We start from the raw sequence: 23,269 nt of genomic DNA, 5'->3' as shown, positions 1-23,269 counted from the left end.
TTAACGAAGATGATCGGCATTGGTACAGCAGCCATGGATGGCAGTCGGACAATGAGACGTGTTTTGCATACTCGAAACCTGACACTGCTTGACTCCCACCGTAAAATTTGAAGTTAATGGCGAGGAGGCAATGAGTGAATCAATACGTGATTGCCGCCGGGGAGTTATTAGTTTAGTTTCTGAAAATGCAATTAAAAATAAATGGGATCTCTCTTGAATTGGCTACGAAATGAGTGAGGAAGGAAGATATGGTAATTGTGGACGGCAGACATTTCACAAGTTAAGGAAATTGTTACGAAACGGCTATGATCATAGCCAAATATTTTCGATGATGTTATACTGATGCAGGTCCGACATTGTGAAACATTAAAATGAAACCCATTTCTTGTCGCTATAGTGGTGCGTATAGCGCGTGCATAGTACTAACTACTATTATTGCCCACGATATGGGTTCCAAACCATTTTACTCATTATCAGACATTATTTCTACATCACTGCCGAAACATTTTGTATGGACTGTAACACCCACAAAATTATTTAGTTTGTAACACTACCAAGCACTTCGTTATGGAACTGAAAAGTTTAGTGCCTATTGAAGAATAGATGAGCATTTCCCCCCTTGTTCAAACGAACTTCTTGCGGTATTCCAGCAATCTTATGTTTGAAGATGGAGCATGCGAAATCGATAGCAATGTTTCTCCTTTTTCTTTCTTTCTTTCTTTTTTTTCTTTTCTTTTCCTAAAGATGACTGTGGTAGCAGTTATACGGGAAAACAATAAATAGCGTACGTCAGACACGGTTTCGATAAAAAGGCAGCTTATAGCATTTATTTTCGTCTGTGAAAGGTTGACAGAACAAAAACTTTTTCCTACCTGTTGTCCTATTTATGTAATGTAAGTCAACTGTTTCAATAGTCTACTCGCCTGCTCTCCCGTCTCTGTCTCCCCCGTCTGTCTGTCTCCCCCCCCCCCCCCCCCCCGCCCCCGCCACCTCCTTCACTCTGTCATCGAAGCACTAGCTCTCGAAGTCTCATGTTTAATTTCCTTTGTGAATTAAAAAGAAAAATATCTTCCAATGAATTTTGAACACTCCTTGATTTTTGTTCTTAGTGAGTATTCAAAGCAGTAAGAACTATTGAAGTGCTACTGTCTTGCTACTTTCCAATTAACCTCCTTCCCACTCCCTAACGACGTTTTAAACTATAATTTTGCGGAGCACAATTAATTAAAATTCCGACAGAGATCAATTACCCTTTGATGTAAATGAATTAAAGTGTAGTAGAACGTTTTGTTGCCTCTCTAAGATCATTAAGTCATGCGGGTAATCAATCACCAGTCACAAGGTCCTTGTCGATAATGGTGCCGTTGAGCTGCCAAAACTCGGAAGGTGATCATTCTTCCTGCTTGGTGCTCAAGAGGGACAAAAAGCAGATTAAGCAGCGTGCTGATGCGGTGGACGCATCTGGGGCAACCATTAGTTCTCCGAGGGCCTATTGTCTCGGTGGATCATTAGCCTCAGTCTTGTTCATAAATCTGGAAAGAAACTGATCGGAATTGGGCTGCCTTTCTATTTTAATGGCCATTCCACAGTGATAGTGATTACCTTCCCATTTTGATTAGAATAAATAAATAAATAAAAAGTAAATAAACGAACTGCCACAGTGGAATTTTTGCGAGATTACCCGTAACATACAGTTTACCAAGTAAAAAGAAACATACTTATAGTATCCCAATGCAGTTCCATTAGAAGTAATCCTCCAAACGATGTGTAATGGTGTAACACAAGTTTCATCTTCAACGTCTAATGGCAATGGAAAGAATAACTTGATGGGAGCGGAACTTGTGCGAACTAACAGTAAACGGTAATAACCTTTCGGATGTGAAATGTGTCTGTTCAGTTCGCAGAGCACCAGAATGAAAAACAAGATCTTAATTATTTGCTATACCAGCTGCGGCAGTAGACGCTACCCCACGCAAACTTATTTTGATAAAAAGTTTTTTCACAATGCGATGCTTAACAATAGTCATCAAACAAACTGTAAATGGCGAGCACGTAGCCATACAAACATTATTTTTGTACATGTTCCTGAGTTCTATATAAACGATCTATGTTTATTCTGTCGACATGTTCCACTTCATAACGTTTATCATGAGACTTATCTACGGATCAAGGACAGACGCCCCTGTCACGACTGAAATGCTTTTTTTTTTCTTTTTTCATTTAAATTCTCAAGGAAAAAGGTTATTTATCATCTTGAATTCTAGAGTCAGTTAGTCTTGCAATATCAAAGATAATGTCCCAAACATTCATCGAGAAATAAGAACTGCACACATTCAGTATTTAATATTTGTGGTAGTGCGCTTAAGAAGTATCACTTCTTTCTGGTACTGGAAATAATTCAAGATGTCTGCAAACAGGAGTAGAGTGGACTGATCGCAACAGAGCGTTTGGAAACTGTCCATGCACTGACAGTATCCTAGATTCTGGTAAGCACTATCCGTCCCAGGAAAACCTCTTAAAGGAGGAAAACAGTTTTGCCGTGAATAAAAATACTCGCAGAAAAGCTCTGACGGTACGCTCCTGGATCGCCACCAAACTCCATCCGTTCGAAGGTCTGTCCCAATGGTCACCACACTGGCATTCATACTTGAAATATCAGCTGAAATAACATTGCAAATACCTTTTTCACTTTAGGATTTTTTAAAATATTCAGTCTTTTGAGTGGTCTGATACGGCCAGCCAAGAATTCCTCTTCAATATTCTTCTTATACAGCAAAAAATCTCGTTTGTGTCTTACTACGAATTGAGAAAATCATGAATCTTTTTGAATTGAAAATTTAACAAAATGATTGACTTTCAACAATGCAATAAATTAGCTTCAGCCCCCCCCTCCCCCCCAATTCATTACAAGTGTATTCCAACGGAGAAATAATATCAGAGTGTCCTTACATAATTCACTAACCACTTATTACTAAAATCCAGAGAGAATCGCTGCGCGCCACAGAGCGCACAGCTTCTATCATGGATTTAAAACAAAAGAAGTGGAGAGGGGGGAGGGGGGAGGGGGGGAGGTTGGCAGTACAGGCCTAAAGGAAACGTTGTATGGAAGCCAGACTGGTCGGGGCCTGCCGCCATTTTTAGTAGCCCAAAACATTAACAGACTACTGTTTGCGATTGCTTTTTGTTCATTATTTCTGTCGTGTGCACCCAAGAGCTGTTTTAAATACTAAAATTATAGAGCTTACATGAATAAGATAGAGTCAGGAAGGCAAGTTTGAACGTTTCTCTGTTCTTGAATGCCTGTTTGATCCAGTACTGCGACACACGTGGCCTTGTTGACGTAAATTGTTTTTTTACTGCTGTATTTCCGATAGCTAGAAGCAGAAGGAAGTACTGTGAATAGCGTGCTTTCGTAATCCATATAATTCTAGTTTTATTGTATTTGTATCGAAAGCAAATGAAACTGGAGCTCCGTTACCATTGCTTGTTTACTTACTCGTATCAATATTGCTCCTTGTTCGTTACTTTTTTAGCTTTCAGCTCGTATGTACAACATTTTTAGTGTTCGCATTTGCAAAAAAAATTACCTACGTGTTCTTTGATAGTCCCTAAACATGTGCAATGAGGAAAGAAGTAAGGCATGCTATCGTATCTAGTGCATGACAACAAAGTGAACGATTACCGAAAAGTCAAAGAAGCAGAACTGGATAGAGGTATATCTCAATGCAGAATAGAGTTCTTGTTTTATCAGATTGTCAGTGCATTAGTCTCACTGTAGTTTACCTATCTTCTCACTTTGAAATCTTAGGCATGACACGTCATTCACTGTATGGGCAGTAGTTTAATAGCAACTTACAGGGTAAGAGAACGATATAATTTTCTAAACATCGCCCAGCATTGTTGAATGTACAAATGTGAATAAGAGAATGGTCTCAAACTCTTAAAGAGCCCTTAAAATGGATATTTTGCTTTAACATGTATATAAGTAATTTTTTAGTAATGATAGCCTAACCTGTGTGAGATGTAGGCCGATCTTTCCAACAATAGCGTATTTGTTTCCTTTCCGGAACATTTCTCGCCAGTAACCGTGTTTGTTTTTCAGGTGTAACCAACATAGCACAATTGGAATGTACGTCTACCTTGAACATCTGCTTGATTTTACGTTTGAATTTCATTTTGATCTTTTCAAAGCTTCCGTATCATGGTTTGTGATATACCAATAGTTAGTTACTTACTTTCATGTTCCATGTATCATTTGCAAAATAAATCGAAATGATACGGAACGAGTCATTGTATATTAACATCATGTTTTTTTTTTTTTAAATACGTAGCCACATTAGCCACTTATTACTTTTTACATTTCTTAATTAAAGAGAGATGTTAGTCAATAATTCCTACCCGTCACATATTATCTTCCGCGGAATAGGAGGAATTATCAAAGAGAAACGTTTTCAGTTTAGTATCAAATTTTACTTTGCTGTGAATCAGGCTTTTTATATCAACGGGTAAGCGATCAAAATTTTGGTTGCAGCATTGTGAACCCCTGTTTGTGAAGCAGGTAAGCTTAGTGTGGCGTAATGAATGTCATTTTTTTTCTTCTTGTATTGTAATTATGAATATTTTCTTACTATTGAAGTGCAGTGGATTATTTACAACAACGCTTATGAGGGAATAACTATTCTGAGAAACGGATAGATTGTTACTCAGACGCTGAGTACAAGGCAGGCAGAACGAAAAGAGCGTTCACATAAATTTTCAGCGAACGCTATCCTCAGAAAGGAAGCACAGCACACATACACATTCATACAATCATACACACGAAAATCACGTGACCAATGTCTCCTGCTGTTCTAAGCAGAATCTTTTCTAAAGGAGGAGGAAATGTGAACAAGGATTAATAATTATCGGGTAGAGGAATTAACGTCATCAGATGCTGCCCCAACAATTAGCGTGGTTGCGTAGCCACGTGTTGTGCGGGAACGAGACCGCTTATATGGATGGCAGGAGAGAAGAAAAAGAGCGGACACCGAGTAAAGTAAGGAAAAGCTTAAGTCAAATGACAGAAATAAAACCACTACAATAAAAGTAAACAGTGCAACAATAATTCATGTATGAAAGAGAAAACATTGCTTTAAATGCTCCAGTTCCAAATGAAATATGATTCCTATAAACTTCACATTACGATCGGATGAATTAGTACCACCGTAAATAACACAAGGTAGTATTTTTAATGACACAACTCTGCCTCCACATAATCAAAGCACCAGCATTGTCAAAACTGCGCACGGATACTTCATAGTGACATCACGTGGAATACCATCGCGGGGAACTATATAGGTATGAAAGCGGTGAACCTAATGTTTCTGGCTAGTTAACACGGCGGATATCGGCTTCAAATTAGAAGTGAATGACAGCTCTTCTTTTTTTTTTCCTCGACGGTTTCTTCCTCGCACTCAGGAATCAGAGGCCGGTCGGTGTGACCGAGTGGTTCTAGGCGCTTCAGTCTAGAACCGCGCGACCGCTACGATCGCAGGTTCGAATCCTGCATCGGGCTTGGATGTGTGTGATGTCCTTAGGTTAGTTAGGATTAAGTAGTTCTAAGTTCCAGGGGACTGATGACGTCAGATGTTAAGTCCCATAGTGCTCAGAGCCATTTGAACCATTTTTGAGAAATGCGAGACTGACGTGTTAGTTTAGGTTTACGCGACTTGTGCGTTTCAGTATTTCATTACGATGTCATTCAAAGCATGTAAACACTCACACTTTGAAACTAGTTAATATAAAAAAAATGTTTCAAATGGCTCTGAGCACTATGGGACATAACTTATGAGGTCATCAGTCCCCTAGAACTTAGAACTACTTAAACCTAACTAACCTAAGAACATCAAGCACATCCATGCCCAAGGCAGGATTCGAACCTGCGACCGTAGCGGTCGCTCGGCTCCAGACTGTAGCGCCTAGAACCGGACAGCCACTCCGGCCGGCAGTTAATATTAAAGTCCGGCTATTTCTTTCAAAGTATATCTACAGCGCTTACTTCTGCCAATTAAAAGGAGTACATATTGCCAAAAAAGAAGGCTGTGAGCATGTATCGGTTGATCATCTGCATTATAGTCGACCATAAACCTTGAGGGTAACGCATTCCTACAGCCTTACCTTGTGATTACCTACTTACAATTACACCCTTAATTGGAAGTTGTATTTATATTAACTCTAGGAAATTCAGGAGCAATAATAATGATTTAATATTGCTTACCTTACGTTTAAACGTTCCGTAATGTCTTGTAAGGCAACGTACCATAGCAGTATATTCGTCGAGCCTAGAAAGACACCATTATAAAAAGCCACCCTCGCCCCCCACCCCCACCCCCCTCCAACACTGGAAAATTTTCCCGTCACAGCGGATCCTGGAAAGCGTAGAGGGAATTTGCGTCGGAGGCAGGGTGCGCGGAAAAGCCGGGACGGCGCGGCGCGATCGTGTTCACAGCCAGCGCCGGCTGATTTCCATTACAATGGGCCCGGCTGGCTACGCACGGGGCGCCTGTGTCCTCTTTCTGCAGCCGGTGAGCCAAGCCAGAGACTGCGCTTGAGCCGCGCGCCTGAAACGCGCAATTAGAAGCTGGAATCAGCAGCGAAACAGAGTTACACCGCTGCTTAAAGAGGCGCCAGCATTGTGTAGCTACACGATCCCAGTCTTAGCTAATTACTGACGGGGTAATTATTCACAGAGGAGCTTCTAATCCGGCTTTAATTAATGGAGTTTTCACTATCTTTATTTAAAATCAGTATATTTTTTCATTTTTTACAGTCCAATTTTAGGTGACATCAGTCGGCTACGCTAGCCACTTCATGTGTACAGACATGCTATTTGTAGCGTTATCAATAATGTGTGCAGAAATTCATTTATTGAAGAAAATCTGCTGTCCGTGGTCGTATAACAAATTTCAAATGTTGGGAAGTGATTTGATTTGTTTCAATCGTCTTTACATCTGAATATGTCCACTACAAGAGTAACCTATCAAATTCTGTAATCAACCGGTAGCCCCCCCCCCCACCCCCCCGCCCCCGCCCTCCCCAACATCCCATATACAAGACAAGTTCAGAAGTCTGATGATTATTTTGCAAATGAACTAATGTGTTAAATATTTGACGTTCTGCATGTAAAAGAGAAACTTTACATAAGCTTTGAATTATATTTGAAGTTTATTCGCAATCGCTATGTTCTATCATTTTGAAACGCTGGATGATTGTCGTTTGGATAATTCGCGGTCCGTTTTAAGGGAAACCTCTCAATGCTTTCCAATGTTTATGACGTCATATGCCCTGATCTACGCAGGTACATTCTGTGGTACATGTGGATTTAGTCTCAAAAATGTGTTCCGAATTAGTTTAGCAGTAAAGAAGTAACAAAATAAAAGGTCATACCTACTACTGAAGTTACTTTTTTTTTTGCGTCAATAGACAAAATGTAGAAAGCGATAAACTTTATCCTTTCATAATTTTGTGGAGACCGTCAGCGAGTTTTGTAAGGATTTAAAATTATACGTCAGACTAGTTGAAAGTCTCAATGTACTCCCACTCTCAAATACTCGATAAATATACTGTCGGTAATTTGCACGTCTCACACCACGGCATGTACATAGTTTGTGACTGTTGCCTTACTCCGTTAAATCTTCAACAGAAGATTGTACTTCTTAATGAATAGACTATGCCAGCATTTTAAATTTTTAAATTTAGCAAACAGTTACATGAAACAATGAAATTAAAGTATTTATTGCCCTGGAAGCCGTTAAACGGACAACCTTCAACTGGAACTGTGCACCAAGAATCGGCTTAGCCTCTTTCTACTGCTGATATGCATGCTTCCTTAAGGAACAACAGCATTTGTGTTGTTCTACTACGCTCTACTGTTAGACGTTCTACGGCGTAGCTCGCTTGTTGCTTATGGGAAGTAACGGTTTATTCTTGTAGTCGACATATTATGACATGGGGGTGTATTCGATAGAAAGGAAACCTATTATAACATCAAAAATATATACAGTCTAGACAGTCATTAAAATCTCTTGCAGAAAAGTGTGCTGCGTGCCACTTCCTGTGCTTTTACATCAACTTTTACTGTCACTAAAATTTTTGTAGTTTCGTATCCTATCTCCTCCGAACTTTTAGCTTGTGTTCGCAGCATCTCTGTTCGGTTAATCTTTCTCTAGCTGTTTCCGTGCTCAAAACTAGGATTCTTGGGGTGGAGGTAGGAGTGTGTGTTATAGTGAAAAAGGGTTTACTGTGTACCACGAGAGCGGGAACTGTTGATTTGTTTTGTGTTAGAACAGGAGAATGATATAGTATATTTCGGAATAAGAGACTGAGAGAGACTTTTTAAACGAGGTAGTAGAACAGTCTGCGACCAGTCAGGTGAACAAAAAACAGTCTCATACTACACAATGGTAACAAACACGTACAAGCATTCCAAAGCTTTCGGAAATGTAAGGGCACCAGAGAGGCAACTCTGACGTCGTGCGTGACAGCAGAAGGAAAACAGAAAACTCAAGACACGTCTGTAGAGTTTGTCGACATCGAAAAAGCGTTTGACAATGTAAAACGGCGCAAAATGTTGCAATTTCTCCAGAAAATACGAGTAATCTGTAGGAAAAATGGGGTAATACGCAATATATAGAAATCCGAAGAGGGAACAACAAGAACAGAAGATCAATAGCGAACTGATTCGATTAGGCGTGTAAGACGGGTCCCTATTATTCAATCTATGTATGACGGAAATGAAAAATAGGTTCAAGAGTGGTATTAATGCTTAGTGGGAAAGGAGATCAGTCATAAGATTCGGCGATGGCACTGCTGTCCTCAGTGAAAGTGAAGACGGATTACAGAATTTGTTGAACGGAATAAACGGTTTGATGGATACAGAATACGGAATAAGGGTAAACTAAAGAAAGATAAATGTTATGGGGACTAGTTGAAATGAGGTTATCAGTGAGATTAATAATACTGTTAACATCAGAACTTCTGACCACGGAGTAGAAGAAGGGATTCTCATACCTTGATGGCAAAATGGCGCATGGCCGACGAAGAAATGAATATATAAAATGCTAGCGCAGGTAAGCAAGGAATTACTGGCCAAAATAATTGTGAGGAGAAATGTCTGAAGATGTGCTTATAGGACACGACATATACTGACGAAGAAAAGAAAAATACGTAACACCAAAAAATAATCAAGTTAGACTTATGGAATTCCAAAAACACATTTGTCTAGGTACGTGATTAACAATGCATGATCACAGATTAATGTAAACGCAAGATAACGTATTTCAAACGGGGAATTATGCTGCATTAATAACCGGTGTGACAACCAGAATGTTGAATGCAAGCATGCATGACGTCCATATACCCTCGATTGAAGACTGATCTGGTGATTGATAAAGCCAAGGCAACTTGTTGACAGGCTGAAGAGCAAGTTGAATTAAAACTGCGATATGTGTGCGAGCCTTATGCTATTCAGATACACCCTCTGGGAGGCTATTTGTGAATGGCAACACAACAAGTCGAATCACAAGGCTGACGTATAATTTTGCAGAGGTTGGACTCCAAAACGTAACTCCAGGTGAAGGTCCAGTGTTGTGTACATAGTTTCGAGTAGTCAGCGCGTACACAACTTTCCCACTAGAGCGCGCCCCGCTAAGCACAACAGCGCAGGCGCAGCGCTCGTCCGTCTCCGCATTACGAGATGGCGCTGTCTTAGAGACGGACCAAATTCTGCTTCCGCCGATCCGCATATTAATATGTTACGCAACCACTGAGATTGCTGCTAACGTAGAACCTTTTCTCCTCGCGGATCACACCCGCGCAGTGATACCTGAACGCGCGAAGTAATATAACGAGTGTACAGACCTCCGATTAGTCAGTCTGCATTAGTCTGTACCAGTCTATAGTCAAGTTTCAGTCTGCCCCTAATAAGATTATCATATTCCTGTACATAGTCATGAAGATAAATGTATAGACACTCTGTCAAGTATCAGAGATATGTGAGAACTAGATTAACATACCAAGACCAAAGAAACTTCAGATTGTCAATTGTAAATAGCATCCAGAATCAAGTTAAGTAAGGTTTATGATTGCTATTATTTTAATAAATGTGTGTGAAAATTAATCAAGTTCTGTTTAAAGTCGGTCATCGTCAATCTGCTATTCTAAGCATGCAAGTGGCATTTCTATCGTCTGACCTAACGGCAGAAGATAAACACGCCACGATAAGACCACGAGACATATTGCTGCCACTGGCCTACTTCGTTAGAGCGACAAGTCAAATAATCTGATGGTGTGTGTACCGAAGGTCTTCCAGTATGCACACACAAGGCCATCACTGTCACCGAGACAGAATCCGCTTTCATAAGAAAACACAATAGACCTGCATCCTACCTATAATGAGCTCTCGCATGAGGCCACTGAAGTCGCAAATGGCGGTGGTTTTGAATCTGGGGAGTACACGCTACAGAACGTCTGGCTAGGAGCTGCCCTTGAAGTAACCGACTTATAACAGCTCGTCGTGTCACTGTGATGCCAACTATTACTCAGATTCCAGCTACGTTTGCTGTACAATATGCCGGAGCTATGCCGAGCATGATGGTCCTCCATTTCGGCAGTGCCGCGTGGCCGTCCGGATCCTGGTTTTCTTGCGAGTTTCTCGTGATCGCCGCTGCCACAGTCAGGTACAGTGGCTACATTCCTTCCAAGTCTTTCTGCAGCTACATCTATATCTACACCTACATGGTTACTCTGCAATTCAAACTTCAGTGCCTGGTAGAGGGTTCATCGAAGCATTTTCATACTTCTTCTCTACCATTCCACTCTCGAATGGCGAGTGGGAAAAAGGAACACATAAATATTTCCGTTCGAGCTCTGATTTCTCTTATTTTATTATGATGATCATTTCACCCTACGTACATGTGTGTCAACAAAATATTTTCGAATTCGGAAGAGGAAGTTGGTGACCGAAATTTCTTAAATAGATCTCGCCGCAAAGAAAACCGCCTTTGTTTCAGTGACGACCACCCCAACTCGCGCATCATATCAGTGACGCTCTCACCCCTGTTACGCTATAACAGGAAACGAACCAGCCTTCTTTGCACTTTTTCGATGTCCTCCGTCTATCCTACCTGGTAGGGATCCCATAGCGCGCAGAATATTCCAGCAGAGGAAGAACAAGTGTAATGTAGACTGTCACTTTAATGGGTCTGTCATATTTGCTAAGTGTGGTGGTGGTGGTGGTTAGTGTTTATCGTCCCGTCGACAACGAGGTCATTAGAGACGGAGCGCAAGCTCGGGTTAGGGAAGGATTGGGAAGGAAATCGGCCGTGCCCTTTCAAAGGAACCATCCCGGCATTTGCCTGAAACGATTTAGGGAAATCACGGAAAACCTAAATCAGGATGGCTGGAGACGGGATTGAACCGTCGTCCTCCCGAATGCGAGTCCAGTGTGCTAACCACTGGGCCACCTCCCTCGGTTGCTAAGTGTTCTGCCAAGAAAGCGCAGTCTTTGTTTCGCCTTACCCACAATATTATCTACGTGCTCTTTCCAGTTTAAGTTGCTCGTAAGTGTAATTTCCAGATATTTAGTCGAATTACAGAAGTGATATAGAAGAACATCCAGCTTCTCGTATGGCTATCACTCGATCTCGTGAGGAGTTGATAATGGCGTCTTTGTGACCTTAAAGGCATTCTTGACTAAAAACAACTCACCACATCCAACCTCAAAGGTGATTAACGTTCGCGACCGTTACAGCGTATATTTAAAGCAAACTTTAGTTTCATACCCCTGTTGTCGCTAGTAGACACTCTTACGCTACTGGCGTGAAATTCGAGTAGACATCATCTATGATACGTAGAACCACGCCTTTCAACTGAAGTTTATGTGGCACAATTCTTTATTGGTGTTACTATTTTTTCCGTCGATGTATTATGGAAATACATCATGGGTTGTGTCATAAAACCAGAGAATTGAAGCATTTGAGCGATAGTAATATACAATACAGCTACGTTGAAAATTCCATGCATCGCTCCGCCGCTGATTCGACGAGGAGAGGAGCGTGTGGAAAACTGACAAGAAAAAGGGACAGGATAATATAATGTGTGTTGAGACGCCATAGAAGAACTTCCATTATACTAGAGGAAGCTGCAGATGATAAAATTGTAGGGGAAGACGGAGGGTGCAAGTGGTGATCTGAGATGAAGAGGTTGGCGCGGGAGAAGTAGTCGCGAAGGACCGTAAGAAACCAGTCAGAAGACAGACGGCCCACAAAAAAAGAAAAAAAGCTGTGCAAATGGTAGCGATGCCACACTACCAATGATCGGAATCGGTACCAGCGGTCTGGCTTCAGGCGGGCGTGTAACTCACCCTCGCCTCGAGTGCGTTCTGGCAGTCCGTCCGCTATTTCTAGCGCGCAGTGATGCTCGGGAGAAGCTGCTGCTGACGCAAAGCACTCGGCTGCTCGGCATTCCGCCCGCCGCGTGGCGCCTTGCGATTTACCGTCGAGAGGCGGAACTCGAGTGGCCGGGCTGCGCCGAGCCCTGGAGAACACGACGGGCGCTTCCGGCCGGCTGGCCCCGCCGCTCCGGCCCAGAACACGCGTGGCCCTCCGCCCTCTCCGCCCTTCCTTCCTTCCTCCGTCTGCCCTCCAACCCTTCTGTTACGGCGGACGGGCACCCTCTTCCTGCGGCGGAAGCGGCCGTCACACTCGCTGCAGACGCGCCGATCGTACTCACAGCACTCGGCAGACGCGCCGAGAACGCTTGGCGGTGGCACTTGTAAGGAGCGCGCCTTCCGCTCCGTCCCCCGAGCGAGAATCGTCCGTGACGTCACGGCTTCAGCATTTCTTACCTGAAGATACACCGATACAATACAATTCGTATATCGCTCGGCACAGCGTCACATTAATCTGAGAAGAGAAATAAATGGAAAAATTGTAGGCTGACCCAGAAGTCCGTTAACATTTAATAGGTTAGTACACTACTGGCCATTAAAATTGCTACACCAAGAAGAAATGCATATCATAAACGGGTATTCATTGGACAAATATATTATACTATAACTGACATGCGATCACATTTTCACGCATTTTAGGTGCATAGATCCTGAGAAATCAGTACCCACAACAACCACCTCTGGCCGTAATAACGGCCTTGATACGCCTGGGCATCGAGTCAGAGTTTGGATGGCGTGTACAGGTACAGCTGCTCATGCAGTTTCAACACGATACCACAGTTCACCAAGAGTAGTGACTAGCGTATTGTGACGAGCCAGCTGCTCGGCCAACATTGACCAGTCGTTTTCAGTTGGTGAGACATCTGGAGAATGTGCTGGCCAGGGCAGCAGTCGAACATTTTCTGTATCCAGAAAGGCCCGTACAAGACCTTCCATATGCGGTCGTGCATTATCCTGCGGGAATGTAGGGTTTCGCAGGGATCGAATGAAGGGTGGAGTTACATCTGAAATGTAACGTCCACTGTTCTAAGTGCCGTCAATGCGAACAAGAGTTGAACGAGGCGTGTAACCAATGCCACCCCATACCATCACGCCGGGTGATACGTATGGCTATGACGTATACACGCTTCCAATGTGCGTTCACCGCGATGTCGCCAAACACTGATGAGACCATCATGATGGTTGTTGTCTTACAAACGTCCCCAACTGTTGACTCAGGGATCGAGACGTGGCTGCACGATCCGTTACAGCCATGCGGTTAAGATGCCTGTCATTTCGACTGCTAGTGATACGAGACCGTTGGGGTCCAGCACGGCGTTCCGTATTACCCTCCTGAACCCAACGATTCCATATTCTGCTAACCGTCATTGGGTCTCGACCACGCGAGCAGCGATGTCGCTATACGATAAACCGCAATCCCGATAGGCTACAATCCGTCCTTTATCAAAGTCGTGAAACGTGATGGTACGCACTTCTCCTCCTTACACGAGGCACCACAACAACTTTTCACCAGGCAGTGCCGGTCAACAGCTGTTTGTGTATGAGAAATCGGTTGGATGGTTCAAATGGCTCTGAGCACTATGGGACTCAACTGCTGAGGTCATTAGTCCCCTAGAACTTAGAACTAGTTAAACCTAACTAACCTAAGGACATCACAAACATCCATGCCCGAGGCAGGATTCGAACCTCCGACCGTAGCGGTCTTGCGGTTCCAGACTGCAGCGCCTTTAACCGCACGGCCACTTCGGCCGGCCAAATCGGTTGGAAACTTTCCTCATTTCAGCACGTTGTAGGTGTTGCCACCGGCGCCAACCTTGTGTGAATGCTCTGAAAAGACAATGAGTTGCATATAACAGCATCTTCTTCCTGTCGGTTAAATTTCTCGTCTGTAGCACGTCATCTTCGTGGTGTAGCAATATTAATGCCCTATAGTGTACTTCACTGAATAATGTAGGTAGAAAGGTATACATTGACACGCATTTTTGAAATAACCAACAGACGGCACTTCATATGTAGTGAAAGCAATAATTAGCATAATAACTGAGTTTTAGCAAAATGTCCTTCATAATAACTGCTCAGCATGTCGGCCGCCATTCGTCAAGAACACCTATAGTCAAAGAACAATTTTTTGAACAGCTTCATATAGTATATCAGTATTGATGGTGAGATATTTCCGCCAGATGATGTTGCCTTTTGGCATGCCTAAAGAGGTCAGACGATGGCGGTAGACCTGCAGCTCGGGGTAAGCACAGAACCAGTAGTCGCAGGGGTTGAGGCCAAGCATAACGGAAATGGCGGCTCAGCACGCGATCCTCACCAAACGATGAGCGCAAGGGATCTTTCACACTTGTTACCATATGGGGTGGAGTGCCACCCTACATAAAAATCGTAGTTTCCAGAAAGTGTTTACCAGCGAGAGTAGGGATCATGCGATTCTGTACCGTATCGACGTACCTCGCACCTGTAACACTAGCGCGCCGGTCTGTGTGGGCGAGCGATTCTAGGCGCTTCAGTCTCGAACTGCGGGACCGCTACGGTCGCAGGTTCGAAAGAATGTTCAAATGTGTGTGAAATCTTATGGGACTTAACTACTAAGGCGATCAGTCCCTAAGCTTACACACTACTTAACCTAAATTATCCTAAAGACAAACACACACACACCCATGCCCGAGGGAGCACTCGAACCTCCGCCGGTATCAGCCGCACGCAGTTTCGAATCCTGCCTCGGACATGGATGTGTGTGATGTCCTTAGGTTAGTTAGGTTTAAGTAATTCTAAGTTCTAGGGGACTGATGACCTTAAATGTTAATTCCCATACTGCTCAAACCCATTTAAACCATTTTTTTGTAAAACTGGCAGTATGAAAAGCGGCATAACGCTGTGCAGAGCCATCTGTTGGCCACTTTTTGCACACGTTTTTTCGATTAGTAGAAGCCCACGTCATATCTGGCATGTGTGACGGACCTCTATACCTACATTATTAGATAAATATGTGCTTTGCAAATGTTACCAGACTTCTCGATCACCCCGTAGATGCCAGTCTTCAACACCTTCTGAGTGCTATCACTTCTTATGTGCTTCTTGTTGTATGTATCGATATACTGTCATTTAGAGATGACTTTGTGTGTCCTTGCAAAGAAGCCATCTCGGTTACGTCATTCAACGACTAACCATTCCTCCCCTAGGGCCACTCTTTCACAGTATTCATGGAATGGTTACCATCATCATCACAGCTACTGAGTCACTAACGAGTATTTTTCTTCGTCTTCCATGATATTCGTTATCGAGAGTACGAACGTATAGGGTAACAAGCAAAATTTGCGACTTGAGCGAGGATTTTTTGGTAGAGAGGAGACAAAAATATATTAATGACCTTGAGGACAATATTAACAGTCATCTCTCACTTCTGGCAGATGATGCTCTTATCTACAGGGTGTACGGAAATTTACGTTTAAACTTCTATGCGTTATATAGGGGAGTGAGTATACACTACCGGCCATTAAAATTGTGCACCACTAAGATGACGTGCTACAGACGCGAAATTAACCGACAGGAAGGAGACGCTGTTATATGCAAGTGCTCAGCTTTTCATAGCATTCACACAAAGTTGGCGACGGTGGCGACACCTACAACGTGCTGACATGACGCAAGTTCCCAACCGATTTCTCATACACAAACAGCAGTTGACCGGAGTTGCCTGGTGAAACGTTGTTGTGATGCCTCGTGTAAGGAGGAGAAATGCGTACCATCACGTTTCCGACTTTGATAAAGGTCGGATTGTAGCCTAATTCGATTGCGGTTTATCGTATTGCGACATTGCTCCTCGCGTTGGTCGAGTCCTAAGAACTGTTAGAAGAATATGGAATCGGTGGGTTCCTGAGGGTAATACGGAACGCCATGCTGGATCTTAACAGCCTCGTATCACTAGCAGTCGAGATGACAGCCATCTTATCCGCATGGCTGTAACGGATCGTGCAGCCACGTCTCTATCCCTGAGTCAACAGATGGGGACGTTTGCAAGACAACAACCATCTGCACGAACAGTTCAACAGCGTTTGCAGCAGCATGGACTATCAGCTCGGAGACCATGGTTGCGGTTACCCTTGACGCTGCATCGCAGACAGCAGCGCCAGCGATGGTGTACTCAACGACGAACCTGGGTGCTCGAATGGCAAAACGTCATTATTTCCGATGAATACAGGTTCTGCTTACAGCATCATGATGGTCGCATCCGTGTTTGGTGACATCGCGGTGAACGCACATTGCAAGCGTGTATTCGTCATCGCTATACTGGCGTAGCACCCGGCGTGATGGTATAGGGTGCCCTTGGTTACTCGTTTCGGTCACCTCTTGTTCGCATTGGCGGCCCTTGGAACAGTGGATGTTACATTTCAGAAGTGTTACGACCCGTGGCTGTACCCTTCATTCAATACCGGCGAAACCCTACAATTTCAGCAGGATAATGCACGACCGTATGTTGCAGGTCCTGTACGGGCCTTTCTGGATACAGAAAATGGTCGACTGCTGCCCTAGCCAGCACATTCTCCAGATCTTTCACCAATTGAAAAACTTCTGGTCAATGGTGGCCTAGCAACTTGATCGTCACAATACGCCAGTCACTATTCTTGATGTACTGTGGTATCGTGTTGAAGCTGCATGGACAGCTGTACCTGTACACGCCATCCAAGCTCTGTTTGACTCAATGCCCTGGCGTATCATGGCCGTTATTACGGCCAGTGGTGGTTGTTCTGGGTACTGATTTCTTAGGACCTATGCACTCAAATTGCGTGAAAATGTAATCACATGTCGGTTCTAGTATAATATATTTGTCCAATGAATACCCGTTTATCATCTGCATTTCTTTTTGGTGTAGCAGTTTTAATGGCCAGTTGTATAATATTCTGAAAAAGACCACTGTCCGGAAACGTATCCTTTCCGTACTACAAGCAACATGCTGCTATCGCGGGTACTGTTGCTAGTCATTTATTAAGCGATATCCAGTACATCACTTGCTTTGTTTTACAGTTGCACTTACTTGTAGCCAAAGAAACAAAAAAGGAAACTTGATCGGTTTTGACAAACGCTCTTCCCATATGGTTGTGCAGCGTCTTCCTGGAGCACCACAGTCACACCTGCTGACAGTTAAAGAACCGCTTTCTCGAACCCGTATGTAATTGTGGCGAATAGGGTGTGCCGTGGAGTCGTACGTTGTGGATAACGTTTTTGATTAAGACGACGAGCAACTCTTCATTACTGTGAGATTCGCCGTACAGAAGGATCATGTCGGTGTATTCGGCAAATGTGTCATCAACCACGTTGCTCTAACCTTCACAGACCCGTGACTGACTCTCGAACCTGGCTTGAGCGGTACGATAGACTTCAAATGACATCAGTCGATCCAATGTAAGCAGTTCCAGCCATGAGTGTCCTGTTGCATATCTACCAAGCAAATATGCTTTCTAACAGCGTGACAGGGAATGGATTTCTATTCGAAATACTATGTACTCACTCCCCTCTACAAGTTCTAGAAGTTTGTGACGGGGATTTCCAAACACGCTTTTTTAATAAACTGCTGTCTGAAAGAAGCTGCAAAAATATTCACTTAGTTCCTGATAAGATATTAGAGAGGTGCTGAGCCAGTTCCGTAATTTCTCGATTGCGAAAGATCGACTGTGATCATCTCTGCACGTTACGCAGGCCAAAATCCGTGGCACTACAAAGATATGATTATTGTGTGTCACAAGTGATTAGCGGCTCTCTCTTGCAGTCTCGGCCGGCAGTTAGCCAGGTACTTAAATCCCAGTGTAAGACTTGAGTGATCGTGGCTTAGCGAAGGCACAATTTACAAATTGCGCAGTGACGATTTTAATGTAAGTCGGAAACCGCCAGTTTTGTGGTAAGTTCTGCAGACTATTAGCTTCATAAGGTTAATCTGCCCTAACTATAATATTGATCCGGCGTCGTTTTAGACACTATCTAGTGGAAAAAAATGGTTAAAATGGCTCTGAGCACTATGGGACTTAACTGCTGTGGTCATCAGTCCCCTAGAACTTAGAACTACTTAAACCTAACTAACCTAAGGACATCACACACATCCATGTCCAGGCAGGATTCGAACCTGCGACCGTAACGGTCGCGCGGTTCCAGACTGTAGCGCCTAGAACCGCTCGGCCACTCCGGCCGGCTACACTATCTAGTGGAGCGAAGTCATTTCTAGTCTTCGTGGGTTTTACGCAGCTCTGTGTGCAGCGTTTTGACGTCATTTAAAATTTGCAACATGTTGGCCGTTCATGACTGGGACAGGTCCTGAATTAATTTAAACATGTTGGAAAATTTACTAAGCTGCACTCATAAAGGTACGCATCGCCAAGTGTTCGATGCACCACCGTATTAATAGTGCAACTAAATGTTACTTCTTTGCCTGGCCAGATTTACTACATACAATTGTTGTAAGTCTCTTTAGAAATATTTTTTTTAATCATCAGCCATATTTTCATGTATTCTCATGCAAATTGTTATAAGGAATTATAATTTTATATGAACAGTGTATTCCAGTCACTAGATTATACGCTAACTCTCGCACCTCCTGTTGGGCTAACGAAGGAAGAAGAGATTTATAAAATAGCGTTGTCGCTAAACTATGTGCTTTAGTTTTACTAGTCTCTATATATAAATGGTAATGCCCCGAGTCACTAACTCAACTCACTGATATCTCTTCGCCCAGCCCAAACTACTAAGGATAGAACCTGGAATTTGTAGAAAGTGATGAAAATGTACTGCAGGCGGCGATTAAGAAGGGAATTTTCGACATTGCTCACCTAAGTGGCTAAAATAGGAGATGAAATGCTTTTTGAAATTGCGTCGCTATTAAGGCAATTTTGAGGCTAGAGCTACGAAAACTGGTATTTTGTTTCTCTCTCAGGAATAAAAAAAAGAAGAAGAAGAAAAGTGTTTCACCATTTTGGGAAATCCAACCCCTAAGAGGGTAAAGTAGCAGACGAAAATGTTATAGAAACTAAATCATTATTAAAGAGCTGCTAAAGCATTTTAAAACTACATCTATGGGTATTGGTATTTGACTTCTCTATTAGAATTAAAAATATACATGTTCCAATTTTTGGTAAAATTCAGACCCTAAGGGGGGAAAGAGGGGATGAAATCTTGTAAGACAATATTTCGTTATATCAAAAAGAAAATTTTAATATTAGATCTAGATAACTGGTATTCACTTCTTGGTTACATATAAAGAACTATGTGTTAAGGGATGAAAGTTTTATGGAAATACCACCACAAGAATGCAAAAGGCATGAATATCAAAAACCTTATACACCATCTACCAGAATCGCGTTTTGGCCACAAATACACTCGGAAAAGACCATGGTACTACGTCCTTAATTAGCATGAAATGTTTAGAAAGTGTAGCAATTTGTGAACAACGTTAAAAACCCTTGAAAGAAAAATAAAAGTGCAGACCACAGAGTCTATAGGTGTGAACCAGGGGGCGTAAAGCTAGTAATATTAGAAATGCATTTAACATTTCTGCTGCAGAACTAGTGTGGTTTTAATACTTAAATGTTTTAAGATATGGTTATAAAAATTTGTGGTTAGGCACAACGCTGATTCAAGGAGATCCATTAAAATGAAATCACTTCTCTGCTTGGGTAATTACTCTGTCGTCGGGTTATTAATCTAGTGTCAGGATTGTTTTTGCTTAGTTGTTACTTGCATTAATAAGTTATATCTTCTAACTATTTTACAATGTAAACTTTTCTCTGTTACAGTTCTATAATCGAACAGTTGTACCTATGTGCGTAGACGAAGACTGAACTGGCTTCCGAACTACTAAGATGAAAGTCTTTCACAATTAATAAATTAAACATTGTACAAGACTTCAGATTAACGTCTTTTCAGTTATGTTTATTGATTTTAATTTTCAAGGTAGCCTGGTCAAGTTGCTACAACTTATGTAAATCATCAAAGTTTAACGATATTTGCTATTGCTTGTGAAGTTCCCTAAGTTAAAAAAGGAATTAAAGTGATTTATTTTTTAAATTATTTTTCTGTGATTTGGCACCTTCCGCAAACCTAAAGCCTCGGTATCAGTTTCAGGTGCAAAGATAGGCAGCACGCTTGAAATGTTCTTTAGTGTAAGGCGTGCACTTTACTAAACGAGTGAACGTAACTCCTGTGACTATAGTGCCGGTGAGTGACAACTGATGTCGGTCAACTCATACCGTAACATCTGGGGTTAACAGCTTCTAGGACTATGAAATGGATCTGTCACGTAGTGCCAGTCACAGGTAAGGCAGGTGGCAAACTGTGGTTCATTGGTTGAATACCAACGAAATGCCATCGATGTACAAAAGAGGCAACATACAAATCACTCGTGTAGCCTATCGTAAAATGTTGCTCAGGTGTATATTGGGATCCGTACCAAATGTGACTAATAGGGGATATTGAACAAAGGAGGCCAGCAGCAGTGGTCACAGGTTTATTTGACCCATGCGAGAGCGTTGCGAAGATGCTGAAATAACTAAACTGGCAGACTAGAAGACAGAAACGAACTGTCCCTCGAAAACCTACTCAGAAAGTTTGAAGACACAACCGTAAATGGTGAATCTAGGAATTTATTACAGCTCTCTACGTATTGCTCCCATAGGAATCGCAAATACGAGATTATTTACAGCGCGAACTGAGGCATTTGAAGAATAATTCTTTCCTCGTCCGGTTCGTCAATGAAACGGGGAAAACCATTTATACAATAGGACGCCCCTCTGTCATGCATCTCACTGTGGTATGCAGTGGGAGAGCAGACTAGTCCCAGACATAGAACGATGGCACCTGTGATCCATTCCAACCATGGGTATAGCGGTTTGTTTGTCATGAGGTTGCCTCCGCTTGTTCAAGCATCGTGTTCGCCATTTGTCTTCGAAGTTTCCTGAGACATTATGACGTACGTACGGAGATAGAGGATTCCCAACTGGCTTTGGCAATTTGGCATTTTTTAAATCACATCAGGTCCCCTTTGTCCTGTTTCAGTAGTTCTCCTTGTATTTCGTTGTCTGTGTTTGAGCTGGTAATATATTGTTCGATTTTTCATACGTTTGTCGGTCATACTCAACCCAGACCTTCGAAGTTCGTGTAATGATATATATGTTAAATCTGTGTTGATAAAGGCGGTAGCTGTGATACAATTGCATGGCTTGAGATCTTCGCTTTCAGTGGAAGCAACGACTAAAATCATTCACTATCTGTTGGATGTGTCATGCTTTACAGTGTCAGGAGACGGCTCGGATGGAAGTGAGTATCGGTGTCCCGTCGTTTTCTAGTTAGGTACACAGATGGCAGTTGACGTTTTAGACATTGTCTTCAACCAGGCACATGCAATGAGGCATCTTAGTGCAGCGCAAGTTGCAAGAGCATTCGGTTTCATCAAAAAAGGATAGATTATCGTCGTGTTGCTACAGATGTCAATGCCTCTCCATGTGTCATACATAGTTTGTGAACGTGGTAAAGGGAGACAGGTCAATGCACAGGGAGAGTTGGAAAAGGCCGCTGACGCATTAAATGCCCGCGTGAAGACTGATAGCTGGCCGTCTCTGGTTTTCGGCGTCACACGGATACCGACAGAGCACTCCAAGACTATCTTATGAAGGGCTACTGGAGCCGTTGTGTCCGATCAAACTCTAGTGAACAGGTTACGAGAAAAGGCCTTACGACCCAGAGGTTCTGTTCGAGTACGCCTCTTGAAATGAAAACATCTTTCAGCTCGCCTTCAGTTCTGTCGATCCCATGTCAATTGGTAACTTTGTTACTGGCGAAACATGTTATTCTCAGACGATACCAGGTATTTTCTGAGGCAAGTTAATGGCCGTGTTCGTGTATGGAGACTCGTGGTGAGCTGTACCTGCCAAATGTTGTCCAAGAAACCGGATATTGTCGCTGCCCAAGGTCGCCTTAGCTCCTTTTAAACCCTGTGGTGGCTGCCGTATAAGCTGGTGGCCCTGAATTCCATCTAATGCCAGGGCCTATGTGTCGGGCGTCAGTAAGGACGTCTTGCGAAGCCTGGTCATTGAAGTAATGGAATGGCTGGCGGCTAGCCCACACCTACACCGTATCGTGCATAAGTGAGGCATGTTTCACTGACGATCCACCACTGACTGCTCGAGAACTCTCTTGGGTTTTCATTAAAAAATGGGACGGACACCACTGTGTTACCACTGTAGACTTATACGGAATATGATGCCACGTAGGTGACAGGTAGTAATAAACGCTGAAGGGATGCATTCAAGTTAATGAAGTTTCCAAACTCGATGAAAAGCACCCATTATGACGGGACGAATAGTTGTATCCACTTCCGCGCCTGTCGGACATTTCTGTTCTGTTCATGTAAGGAATCGAGGATGTGATGATGTTTTGTTGCGTATTTAATTTCTGAAAGATGAAGATATAATTGTGAAACATACTTAGTCCTCAGTTATTGCTCAATGGAGTACGGCAGGCGTCCAAAATCATGATCCCCTAATTCTTTTGCGCAGTGCACAGTAGTTAATATTTTTCAAAGATTTATGCAAAATTTGTGTTTCCCTGATGCTGCCATCTAGGGCGATACTCATTTATGCTTCATCCAATACACTCGAATTTGCTTAAAGGGCTTCCTCTGTATTAGGCATAACATGATTATGTACGAGGGAGTGCTGAAAAGTAATGCCGCTGAATTTTTTATTCTGTTCTCATTACCTATTAAAGAATTACATGTCATGCATATTACTAGGTTGACTT

General features: G+C 42.8%; 1 protein-coding gene across 1 annotated transcript in view; it reads right to left on the bottom strand.

Moving 5' to 3' along the window:
• Positions 1-12,439: 12,439 nt before the first annotated feature.
• Positions 12,440-23,269, bottom strand: part of LOC124616484 (translation initiation factor IF-2-like) — a 39,480-nt gene continuing 28,650 nt past the window's right edge. Inside the window, exon 3 of the mRNA XM_047144795.1 lies at positions 12,440-12,883. Coding sequence (XP_047000751.1) covers positions 12,440-12,883 — 444 coding nt within the window. The remainder of the gene's footprint in view (positions 12,884-23,269) is intronic.

Source organism: Schistocerca americana, chromosome 5 (genome assembly GCF_021461395.2).
Source record: "Schistocerca americana isolate TAMUIC-IGC-003095 chromosome 5, iqSchAmer2.1, whole genome shotgun sequence".
NCBI classification, from domain to species: domain Eukaryota; kingdom Metazoa; phylum Arthropoda; class Insecta; order Orthoptera; family Acrididae; genus Schistocerca; species Schistocerca americana.
The sequence above is the reverse complement of the archived record's forward strand: the minus strand, read 5'-3'. Positions and strand labels throughout refer to the sequence as shown.